This window comes from Asparagus officinalis, chromosome 1 (assembly GCF_001876935.1).
Source record: "Asparagus officinalis chromosome 1, Aspof.V1, whole genome shotgun sequence".
In the NCBI taxonomy this organism is placed as follows: Eukaryota; Viridiplantae; Streptophyta; class Magnoliopsida; order Asparagales; family Asparagaceae; genus Asparagus; species Asparagus officinalis.
Genome location: NC_033794.1, coordinates 87,341,390 through 87,353,582, shown reverse-complemented (window position 1 = coordinate 87,353,582; position 12,193 = coordinate 87,341,390). Strand labels below are relative to the sequence as shown.

Sequence of the window (12,193 nt, the reverse complement as noted above, 5' to 3'; positions counted from 1 at the left end):
CAAAAAATCATTATATTTTAACTTCTAATATTCTATGACGTCACTTAGCTACTTAGATAATTACTTGCGCCATTATACTAATGAACATACTTAGAAAGATTAAATATTTAGGGTTGAGGCAATTTAAATTTGTAAATTATTTAATTAGATTTATTAATGTGCTTCATGATTGTTCATTTGGTTATGTATTTTTGAGATTAAATTATAAGTATATGAGCATGTGGACTGTACTTTTTCGATAGCTTGTTGAGACTTATAATGGTCGGTTCAAGATTCTCATTTTTAATTCTACAATTTGATGTAAGGTTAAGTTACTACATTCAATTCCTATCTTTTACTTGTTCACGTGAAAGAAGCCCTTGTCTAAAGTGCTCATTTATGGAGAACAGTGATCTTTATAGTCATCACCCAAACAAGTAACCAAATCTGACACCAAGTTTAATAATTTGATGAAGCAATTGCAAATATGCAAGTGACTAATATAGGGGAAAAACCTCTGGTTAGTTGGTGGCTTATTTTCACTTTACTACCCCAAAGTTTGCACACTTCTTCACGTTGATGTCTCAAAGCATTTCTCTAATATACTTTGGTACACTAAAGTTTCGATCCTATTTCACGGTATTTTGAAAAATGATAGCCATACTGCTCTTAGACTTCTTTTGTATAGAGAATGATGGCAATATTAATGCCCTCCCCTCTAGACATAATTTGGACTTGATTTATTATGCTACATTCATTATTTTAATTTTTCTTATGCCTACGAATTACTATACTCTTTAATATATTCTTCTAAATAATTTTTTTCCTCTTAATTTCAACCTGTTTTACAGTTTATTATAAGTTAGCCAAAAAAATGCAAATAAATTTTGTTTTTGCCTGTTGGTACCTTGACATGCTTGAGGTTTTCTCTTATTCTCTGCTTTATGATCTTTTCAGTGCAGTTGATCTCAGCAACAACAGCAGCTTAGCATATAGTGAACATTTAAGATCTTTCTAAGTTTTGGTGTAAGAATGCATACTTGAATGGGAGAACCCATGCCCCTTTTACACGGTGTGCTAGGATTTTAACGATAGAGCAACCTGATTTACACATACAAAATGTTGTTTCAATATATACTAACAACTTGATAGTATAAACGTCGAATATATTCAGTTATACAAAAAAATGTTGCCTAACCTTATTTGAATCTTAAACTTTCTTCCTGCATATCAACTGCTCCTTTACTTTTCATATAGTATATTTATCACAAAGCATCTTATATTATAACAGGTTGGGCAGGTGGATACAACATCTCTCAATAAACGTTCAAGCGAAAAAGAGTATTTCATTCAACTCAAAAGGTCAAACTTTTGAAAGACGATACAAGACTACACATTACTATATGATCATTACTGTGTTGGACGAGCTTACAAGCATGTAGCAAACACAACTCTCCTATCTTCTGCATGAAATTTTTGGTAGTGTATTAGGAAATTTTTGGTGGTGTATTAGACTCTTCTAACGATCCATATTATTATATGTGGATCTTTTATGTTAGACAGCTGTACATTGGATGGTTGTATATTAGAAAGTTGTCATAGGAGACGCAAAAACTATTTACTTTGCAAAAACCTATGTACATAAAAGCTGTAGTTATAGACATTATTTTGTGAATATACTGTACGCCAACTTACACTCATAAACGTTTACTTTGTATCTTTTATCCTCTTTGTTCTCGCTTGATGACAAATATGTCAGAATCTATGATTGTGATTTGTAAATGGAATGGAGTATTATGCATTTTGCAACTCTAGGTAGAGCTCAGGTTGGTCGAGTTCGGGAAAAATCTCAGTAGACAAAAATATCCCTATAAAGTTTGAACTATCCTAATACTAATTAAATTCTAATTTTTAAATTATACTCAATGATTGATTCTAATCCTAATCAAATAACTTTAAAGTTTGAACTATCCTATTCCTAATCAAATTCTAATTTTTAAATTGTATTTAACTATAAAAAAGAAAATAAATCGCTCCCACACTTGAATCGCGGCTCACAGTTGACACAACTTTGATATCTAATTTTTTACTTGATAATGATATTTAATTTGTAGAAGCGAGATAATCTTCAATAGACTAAGAACTACTTACCTTACTGACACTTTTAATTTGATAACTATTTTTTTACTTGATATATTTAATTTGTAGAAGCGAGATATTCAATACGACTAAGAACTACTTACCTTACTAACACTTTTAATAACGTTTAAATAGCTTACTAAAAGGCTATCCTAATTATTTAGTTTGAACTAAATATCCTAATCATAATCCGTACACATTCCGCATCCTCTCTTTCTTTAAAGTTTGAATTAAATATCTATCCTAATTATGCCTCCTCTCTTTCTTTAAAGTTTATCCTCTCTTTCTTTAAAGTTTGAATTAAATATCTATCCTAATTATGCCTCCTCTCTTTCTTTAAAGTTTGAACTAAGACACAAACTTCAAAGAATTAAATATCTATCCTAATTATGCCTCCTCTCTTTCTTTAAAGTTTGAACTAAGACACAAACTTCAAAGTTTAAATAAACTACTAAAAGACTATCCTAATTATTCAGTTTGAACTAAATACCCTAATCCTAATCCGTATAAGGCATAGACTTTATGCATATGAAATTGTTGATAAGAATTTTGTTATTGTTATTATAATAAAAATATTCTACAATTTGCTTTATACAAAGAGAACTCAAATTGTGTGTTATCCTATCACATGCAACATCTCATGCCTATATATAACCAAGAAATTACACAATTTTCATAGTAACTCCGTCTCCTTCAACAAGCAGTTGCATACGCACATATCCAACATACGGCAATAGGATACACACATAGATCTTGAACATCGAACCAATTGATCTATTGAAATAATCGGTCAATTAATCCTAAAGCCCAGACATCCACTCTTTGCAAAAAAATAAAAGGTTAAAAAATCTATTTAATTTAGTAACACAATCACTAATTAATCCACATGTATACATTAAAAAAACATTGTTGGACTTTATTTCTTTTTTGATAAATATTTTAAAATAATTATATATCATATCATATCATACTCCCTTTAAAAGCACGAGTTCGGAAAAATCTTTCGATAGCCAAAAATACCCCTATAAAGTTTGAACTATCCTAATACTAATCAGATTCTAATTTTTAAATTGAATTTTAATTATTTATTCTAATCCTAATTAGATAACTTTAAAGTTTGAATTATCTTATTCCTAATCAAATTCTAATTTTTAAATTGTATTTAATTATAAAAAAAATCACTCGCACACTTGAATCGCAGCTCACAGTTGACACGGCTTTGATATCTAATTTTTTACTTGATAATGATATTTAATTTGTAAAAGTGAGATAATCTTCAATACGACTAAGTACTTATCTTACTGACATTTTTAATAAAGTTTAAATTTAAATATCATACTCCCTTTAATAGCACGAGTTCAGAAAAATCTTTCGGTAGACAAAAACACCCCCTATAAAGTTTGAACTATCCTAATACTAATCAAATTCTAATTTTTAAATTATATTTAATGATTTATTCTAATCCTAATCAAATAAATTTAAAGTTTGAACTATCCTAATCCTAATCAAATTCTAATTTTTAAATTGTATTTAATTATAAAAAAATAAAATAAATCGTTCGCACACTTGAATCATGGCTCATAGTTGACACAACTTTGATACCTAATTTTTTATTTGATAATGATATTTAATTTGTAGAAGCGAGATAATCTTCAATACGACTGAGGACTACTTACCTTACTGAAACTTTTAATAAAGTTTAAATAAACTATTAAAAGGTTATCCTAATTATTCAGTTTGAACTAAATATCCTAATCCTAATCCGTACACATTATGTCTTCTCTCTTTCTTTAAAGTTTGAATTAAATATCTATCCTAATTATGTCTCCTCTCTTTCTTTAAAGTTTGAACTAAGATACAAACTTCAAAGTTTAAATGAACAACTAAAAGGCTATTCTAATTATTCAGTTTGAACTAAATATCCTAATCCTAATCCGTATAAGGCATAGACTTTACGCATATGAAGTTGTTGATAAGAATTGTGTTATTGTTATTATAATAAAATATTATACAATTTGTAATCTTTATACAAATAGAACTCTAATTGTAATTGTTATCCTATCACATGTAACATCTCATGCCTATATATAAACCAAGAAATTACACAATTTTCATGGTAACTTTGTCTCCTTCAACATGTATGCTCATTTTTTATCTTTATGATTATTCTTTAGTAATATTGTGTATTTGATTGTTCTCTTTTGTTAGTGTCTTCAACATGTATATAATTGCTCACATCAACAAATTAAATAATCTTAATTATCCTATAATCAAATATTATTATTATTAATTTCAAATGACCAACTTTGAAATGGGTAGGAGTAGCTCACGTACGGTGGTTTTATTAATCATGCACATGTATTGTGAATTTTTCACATGTAGGTTTTGAAATGAATTATTAAAAGAAACAATATTTCAAACATCAAGAAAATTACATAATTTTTATCCAAATAGAACTCTATTTATAAGAAAATTACATAATTTTTATCCAAATAGAACTCTATTTATAATTATTATCCTCTCACATGTAACATCTCATGCTTACATATATGTATAAATCAAGAACTACACAATTTCGATAGTACTTTAGTCTTCTTCAACAAGTATGTCTCTTTCTGTCTTACATTATTTTTCTTTTTGAATTTTTATAATAATTTCTATTTTCTTGTTGTTGTCGTCATCTTCATTGCTTAAAATTATTTCCCTACTGTAAATAGAAAGGTTCTTCAAATATTAATAAAATTTTCTTTTTCTTTTGTTAGTGATTGATTGTTGTCTGTGCACCCTCTATTCAAATCAAGATTATGATTTTAATAATTTATTTGTCATGACGATTTATTTTGTTTAACTATTTCAATCAATCCAACATTCTGTGATTTTAAAGTAATAAATAAAAGTACTATGAAAATTATTATAATTTCTTGATCTGAAAAAAAAATCAAATATATAGTATAATTAATTGCTTTAAAATAATCTAATCTAATCTAATAACAAATGCACATGCCTGTAGAAGGAGATAAAAGTGTTATAGAAATTATTGTAACTTCTTGGCTTATATATATTAGTATATGATGTTACATGTGAGAGAATAACAATTATAAATAGAGTTCAATTTAAATAATAATAGTATAATTAAAATTTAAAACTAAACTTAATTCATGTGCGTAAAAACTAGTTTTTAAAAAGGGATAACTTCACATAAGCATCCTGAATTCTGGAAGGTTTTCAGATAACTCTTCTAAACTTTGTTTATCTCACATAATCCCCCCTAATATCGGAGTATCTTAGAACCTGAGCTTTACCCTTTTCTCATAGGTTCTCATGCTGGTAATTTGTAAATAACTAAAATATGTTTGAGAGGAAAAAATCCAAAATTTTGTCATTTACAGGCAACATATCTCCAACCCTAAATTTTGGGGTTTTCCCCCTCTCAAATAAATTATATTTGCTTACAAATTACATGTAGGAGGTATGGTGAGAAAAGTTCAAAGTTTAGGGGGATTTTGTGCAACATCCCAAAGTTTTAGGTCGTTTTGTGAAATTAACCCTTTTAATATTTTACTTCTATAGTTCAGTAAAATTTGATTAAAGCAAATGAAGGACAATTATGGCATGTCTAGAAACTAGTATTTCATTTCAAATGCTGGAATTAACCACAATGTTTGGATGCAGAAGTATTTTAGGCTCTAGAATTGGCCTAATTTGATACGGGTGTATCTTCTCTTCGGAACTTAGTGATCCTCATGGGAGTTTGAGGATAGATGATTCTCATGATAGCATGAGAATAGAGGTGTCAAACAGTACAAGGGAACGCAGGAGGAAGCGTGGAACGAGACGACGAGCAGAAGAATCAAAGTATCCAGTTTTCAGCTTGTGAGTCGACTCATAACAGTCATGAGTCGACTCATCAGGTTGAGTCGACTCATGACTGTCATGAGTCGACTCATCGCTGGTTTTTGTGTTTTGTCCAGTTTCTGACGAGTCGACTCATCTCAGTCATGAGTCGACTCATCGATGGTTTCCTGGTTCGTTTGGGTTTCTGTTCACACGAATTCCTGTTGGTGTTGAGTCTGGTTATTTACCAAATTACCATCCACGTTTGTACATCTATATAAAGGATTGTTTTAGGGTTTCTAAACAATCAGAGAGAGAATCAGATAGATTCAGAGAGAGATTCTAATCTTTGTATTAGGGTTTAGTGAGAATTAAGAGTTTGTTCTCGATTCTAGAAAGATTATGAGAGAGGGGTTATAATCTTTTCATACTCATAATCTAGTGAAGGTATTTTCCTTCGTCATATAATGAATTGTGTTTGTGTTTCTGTCATCCTCTTCTCTACTCACCTTTGATAATTCCGCGATCAAAGATGCTCGCACGGCAACTCGTATCAAGTTGGTATCAGAGCCCGTGAAGGGACATCCTGTGTATGGTCCTTACTCGATCACAATACAAGAAGCTTGGCGAGATCCTTATTTCATTGGAAGGAGTCCAAGATTTAAGGAAGGAGAAGATGGTTGAAGGGGACAATTCAGCGAGAATTGATGCATTGGAGAAGCAGATCGAGACGATAGGTTCGACTCTTACACAACTCGTCAGTCTTATCCATAGAAGTGACAAACAATGTGAATCTTCTTCGAAGAAAATTGTTGAGTCCGATGTGAAGAGAGTAGATTCAGATGCTGACGAGGAGAAAGAGACCGTTAAGACTGCATTGCATCAATGGGGCAAGAATTTTTATCAGAATCTGAAGATCGACTTCAAGGTGGAGATTCTTGTTTATGATGGAAGTATTGATGTCGAGAGGCTTGATGACTGGATCGAGCGGATAGAGACGTATTTTACTCTTTATGGCTATTCGTCGAAAGAAAAGATTGTGTTTGTGACTTTAAAGCTTTCAGGACACGCGTTGACGTGGTAAAAATCCTATTACAAACAGGAAAAGAAAGCGACGTCATGGAACAAGTTCAAGTAGCTACTTAGGAAGCAGTTCTATCTGGTAGGGTTCCTTGAAGAGCGTTGGTACAAGTGGTACGGCTTGCTCCAAAGGGTCAATCAAACCGTTCAAGAATACACTACGGAGTTCCAGCAGCAGACGATGATCCTCAACATTACGACAGAGGAATATTTCGTATTTATGAAGTATATGACGGGTCTGAATGATTACATCCGAAAGGAGATGAAGTTATTCACGGTCGAGACTATTACAAAGACGAGCGTGAAGGCAAATGCCATCGAGGGTAAGCAAAAGAAGGGCAACGAGACTAAGGGAGACTCCAAACAGACGGGAGGCGAGTCTAGTGGTTCTCAATCTGAGGAGAAGAAGAAGGGTGATCCAGGAAAAACAGGGCTAATTTGTGGTCACTGTGAGAAGACAAGACACGAAGCTGATCGGTGCTGGGAGAAGTATTCCCATCTCAAGCCAAGAGGGTTGAAGGAGAAAAAGGCATACATGATAGCTCAAGGTACGAAAAAAATCTCGGGGATGACAGCCCAACAGCAGTCTCAACCTTATGACGAAAAAGCAGACCACAAAAGAGGACGATGACCCGAGAGAGCAACTCTTTATTCTTAAGTTGCAAGTGAAGACCAATTTGGTTGATGCCATTGTTGATTCGGGCAGCGAGAAGAATTTGATATCCGAGGCATTGGTACAGAAACTGGGTCTGAAGATGGTCAAGCATCTGAAGCCCTATCCATTGGGGTGGATTCAGAATGAGGAGAAACTGAGTGTAGTTGATCAATGCACTGTCAGATTTACGCTCCACGAGTCGTATATTGACGAGGTCACGTGCGACGTCGTTCCATTGGATGTTTGTCAGATTATATTGGGAAATCCGTACTTATGGGATAGATATGCGATCTACAAGAGGCGGGCTCAGAAGTACACCTTCACTAAGGATGGTGAAAATTCATATTTCATTCGGTATCTCTTCCGAAGGAGACAAGCTTGGGGACGGTGACGCGAGCGAAGAGATTAGTGAATGCAAGCAAGAAGTTTGTCTCGCTGTGCATTAGACTTTCAGAAAAGCTATCGACAAAGGATTACAACTTAGAGCGAACGGTGACTACAACGAGACGCGGGACGAATGAGTTGTTTCCGACCGGACGTCGAGACCGGATTTCTAGCAAGGCCAGGTGGTGCAGAAAAGATGGAAGAGCTTGAGAGTTTCCTTAATAAAAATTCTAACTTGAATGGGACTTCACGTTCTTAAAGAGGGGACCCATGATACGGGTGTATCTTCTCTTCAAAACTTAGTGATCCTCATGGGAGCTTGAGGATAGATGATTCTTATGATAGCATGAGAATAGAGGTATCAAACAGTACAAGGAAACGCAGGAGGAAGCGTGGAACGAGACGACGAGCAGAAGAATCAAAGTATCCAGTTTTTAGCCTGTGAGTCGACTCATAACAGTCATGAGTCGACTCATCAGGTTGAGTCGACTCATGACTGTCATGAATCGACTCATTGTTGATTTTTGTGTTTTGTCCAGTTTCTGACGAGTCGACTCATCGCAGTCATGAATTGACTCATCGATGGTTTCCTGGTTCGTTTGGGTTTTTGTTCACACGAATTTCTGTTGGTGTTGGGTCTGGTTATTTACCAAATTGCCATTCACGTTTGTACATCTATATAAAGGATTGTTTTAGGGTTTCTAAACGATCAGAGAGAGAATCAGATAGATTCAGAGAGAGATTCTAATCTTTGTATTAGGGTTTAGTGAGAATTGGGAGTTTGTTCTCGATTCTAGAGAGATTGTGAGAGGGGGATTGTAATCTTTTCATACTCATAATCTAGAAAAGATATTTTCCTTCGTCATATACTGAATTATGCTTGTGTTTCTGTCATCCTCTTCTTTACCCACCTTTGATAATTCCGCGATCAAAGGTGCTCGCACGGCAACTCGTATCATAATTCCACTTGAACTTTTAAACGCATAATGAGCCTATAAATTTTAAATGACAATCATGGAGGTATCATAATGAGATCTAGAACTGGACTTACATTCCCTCCCTCAACATCACACGACAAAACCACCACAAACCTAACCATTACAATGAAAATAAACCATGTAAATTAGCAAACTACAAATATAACACAAGGCAGGTACCCTAAACCCTGGCTAGCCAACCGAACACACGCTCAGTTCCCATGGATTCCCACAGTTTTTCCCGATTTATCTTCATTATCGTCCTCTTCATCCTCCTCTGCATCTTCTCTCTTCATCGCATTCATACTCCTCTATAGAACCATCCTGCATGTCACTAAGCTGATCCCCTACACAATATGATACTACTGGAAAAGTTAAAATTATCTCTTTCTTGTTCCTCTAAGCTGCACCTGCGGCTACATTCCTTTAGGTACCTGTTGTACTTAAAAATATCTGCACACTCTCTCTTTGATGAGACAAACATGGTCCTCTATAATCCATGCGACACGAACATTCGACCAACTTGATATATCATTGCTTTGTACCTTGATGAGGTACTACTCTATTTTTTGTCATCTTCACATTGTTGGCGATGTTCTTCCCAATCTGTATGTCGTTGGTATTCCTTTTCTTCAGCATCACGTTGCTCCTCTTCAATTTTGACTGTGCTGCTTATCCTGAGTGTGACATCTTGGTTTGTGGAGGAGTTTGAGAAGAAAAAGAATTAAAATGAGTTGAAAAGAAGAGAAGGCTAGCCCTATTTATAAGGGCTTATTTATGTAATTAGATTGAAGGGAGAGACCCTATCTAACCTACATGCTTGAGACTCTATCTAACCTACTTGCTCCTTAACCGAGGAGAGGAACCATTGATATTTTGGAAATTTGTGTGTGTAAGTGAATGATTTGTTGGGCTTTTGGTGTTTTGATTCAACCAAGGATGAGAAGTTTGTAGGTGTGGTTCAATAGTACAGCTGAGGATGATAAGTTTATTTTCATAAGTATACTTGTTTGTTCAATTGCATTTTGTAACTTTGCAATATATATGTATGAATATGATGCTCCTATTAGTCTTTAGTTGTATTCCTTTTTCTCTTATAATCTTGTTCATGCATTTAATTTTAGCTTGATTTTCCATACTATGTTTAATGTTCAATACTTTCGTGACAAATCATGTTGTTTCTTAGATTTATGATGTCTAGTACTTTAGTGAAATGAAATCTAATAGTACCAAAACAATTGAGTATGAGAATTCTAAAAGTGAAATTCTAACGCCTTTTCAAACAGTGAATTTAGAATTGGAATTCTAATGACTCCTAAACAATGGAATTGGAATTGAATTACGAATTTGAGATTCTACAATTGAATTCTAAGATTTCAAATCAATTCCTTGAATCCAAACACAATCTTAAACCAAAGCATTATATGCTTATCAATTAGGAGTAACAATTGTTTTGCTGATAAAGGATAGAAATTTTATGATTGAGATTTAATAAGAATGTGTTAATTTATTCTGGATGTTATACTGGCACTATATATTCCTCAGCTTGAAAGCAAAGAGAATTTCTCAAAACCAATTTAGGCACTTGCCCAATATGGAAGCCACCTAGCTCTTTCAATGCCAAGACTAAAGGATATGGGAAGAGGGGCAATTGTGAGGTTTTCACCCCCTTCCGGACGTATAAAAGGCAACATACCTAACTTGATAAAAACAGAATGCAGTTCAATATTTACATCAATTTATAGCACACATATAATTAATCACTATAAAGCAAACAACACCCATTCTCAGAATCTCAGGTAGTCACCGACCCACTTAAGCCTCCTGTTTAGGTTATACAGTTCATATTCAATGCTACAAAGCATACTATGCACCAGTATCAAATACTTTCAAGAATAGAAGCATGCATGCAAGAAAAAATAACTTCTAGTGTTAAGGTAATTTAAGATCAGACACAAACCTGCTCAATATTATACCCAGGGCTAGGATCATTTGACAACTCCAACACCCTAGCAAACCGATCCAAACAATTCCCGACTGCAATATCGATGGTCTCCCCAAAGATCCTGTACCTCCCCTCACTGTAAGCAATCACCTGAGTATTCCCACCACTAACATAAAGTACCACCGGATCCTCAGCCCCAGTCACCACCCTTCCCATCTCAATATGCGCAACACAATGGTTTACTGCCACGATTGGCTTGTTCCAGAGCTTCGACAGTATTCTGACGGCTAGGGCACCAACCTGTAGGGGGTGGAAACGAACCAAATAATTAACAAGTAGTTCATCAATAATTCATCTAACTGTTTAGTTATTTTCAATTCAGTAGCTTATTTAACAGTAAGCATATACTTTTTAGTATTTGATTCAAAAGCGAATAACATTTAACTAGGTGTAGATTCGATTCGTTTGACTATTAAACTTTTGTTTAAGATATCATCCCTTGCAATTTGTACTATTACACGCATGATTTATGCTTTTAAACCACTCACATTATTAGCTCAAGTTATATACTAATTTTTTAGAGGCCTGAGAAGTCATCAGCTTTTTAACCAACCTTCAAAATACAGATTTATACATCATGATTATATAGGAATAGTTTCACTTATGAATGAAAATGCTATTTAAAAATTAAATTCTTTACAAAAATGAGAATATTTATTTAATCAAGTAAAAGTTTCTTCTAATTAAATAGTTTAACAATCATAAATTCTAAAGAATTAATTGTTGTTTGCACTTTAACACCCTAAGGCTTTCACCCTTTTTGACCCCTAGAAGTTCAGCATTGATGCTTTGATACTCCAGAGTGCAAAAAATATAACGTTAATTGAGTTCAAGAATATTAATGCAGAAAAGTGAATGCCAGATATTTTTCACCAAATTTACAGTTCCTTAAGTTTGCAGAAAGCGTGGAACTAGGTTAGTGCTTTTGGGGCTTCAAATTGTCAAATTATTGCCGATTAAACTTTGGAGTGTCAAATTGTTAAATTAACATCAATTCTAAGCTTTGGAGTATCAAATTCTCAAAACAAATATTTGATATGATTCGTTTCGAGCCCTACAATCAACCTGGAGTGGGGCCCCCATGCCGGGGCCGCGAGTGTAGCAGAGGCAGTGAAGATCCGCGGGGGAGAGGCCGGCGTC

The 12,193-nt window shown here is 33.9% G+C and overlaps 1 protein-coding gene and 1 long non-coding RNA gene across 2 annotated transcripts in view; one reads left to right on the top strand and one right to left on the bottom strand.

Moving 5' to 3' along the window:
* LOC109827285 overlaps positions 1-1,656 on the top strand; it is a 3,116-nt gene extending 1,460 nt beyond the window's left edge. The window contains exon 3 of the long non-coding RNA XR_002243385.1: positions 1,271-1,656. This is a non-coding gene — a long non-coding RNA (uncharacterized LOC109827285). The remainder of the gene's footprint in view (positions 1-1,270) is intronic.
* LOC109827278 (probable tRNA N6-adenosine threonylcarbamoyltransferase) overlaps positions 1-12,193 on the bottom strand; it is a 15,401-nt gene that overhangs the window by 3,023 nt on the left and 185 nt on the right. The window contains exons 1-2 of the mRNA XM_020394273.1: positions 12,119-12,193; positions 11,009-11,293 (exon numbers count right to left, since the gene is read on the bottom strand). The exon at positions 12,119-12,193 is cut by the window's right edge and continues 185 nt beyond it. Coding sequence (XP_020249862.1) covers positions 11,009-11,293; positions 12,119-12,193 — 360 coding nt within the window. The remainder of the gene's footprint in view (positions 1-11,008; positions 11,294-12,118) is intronic.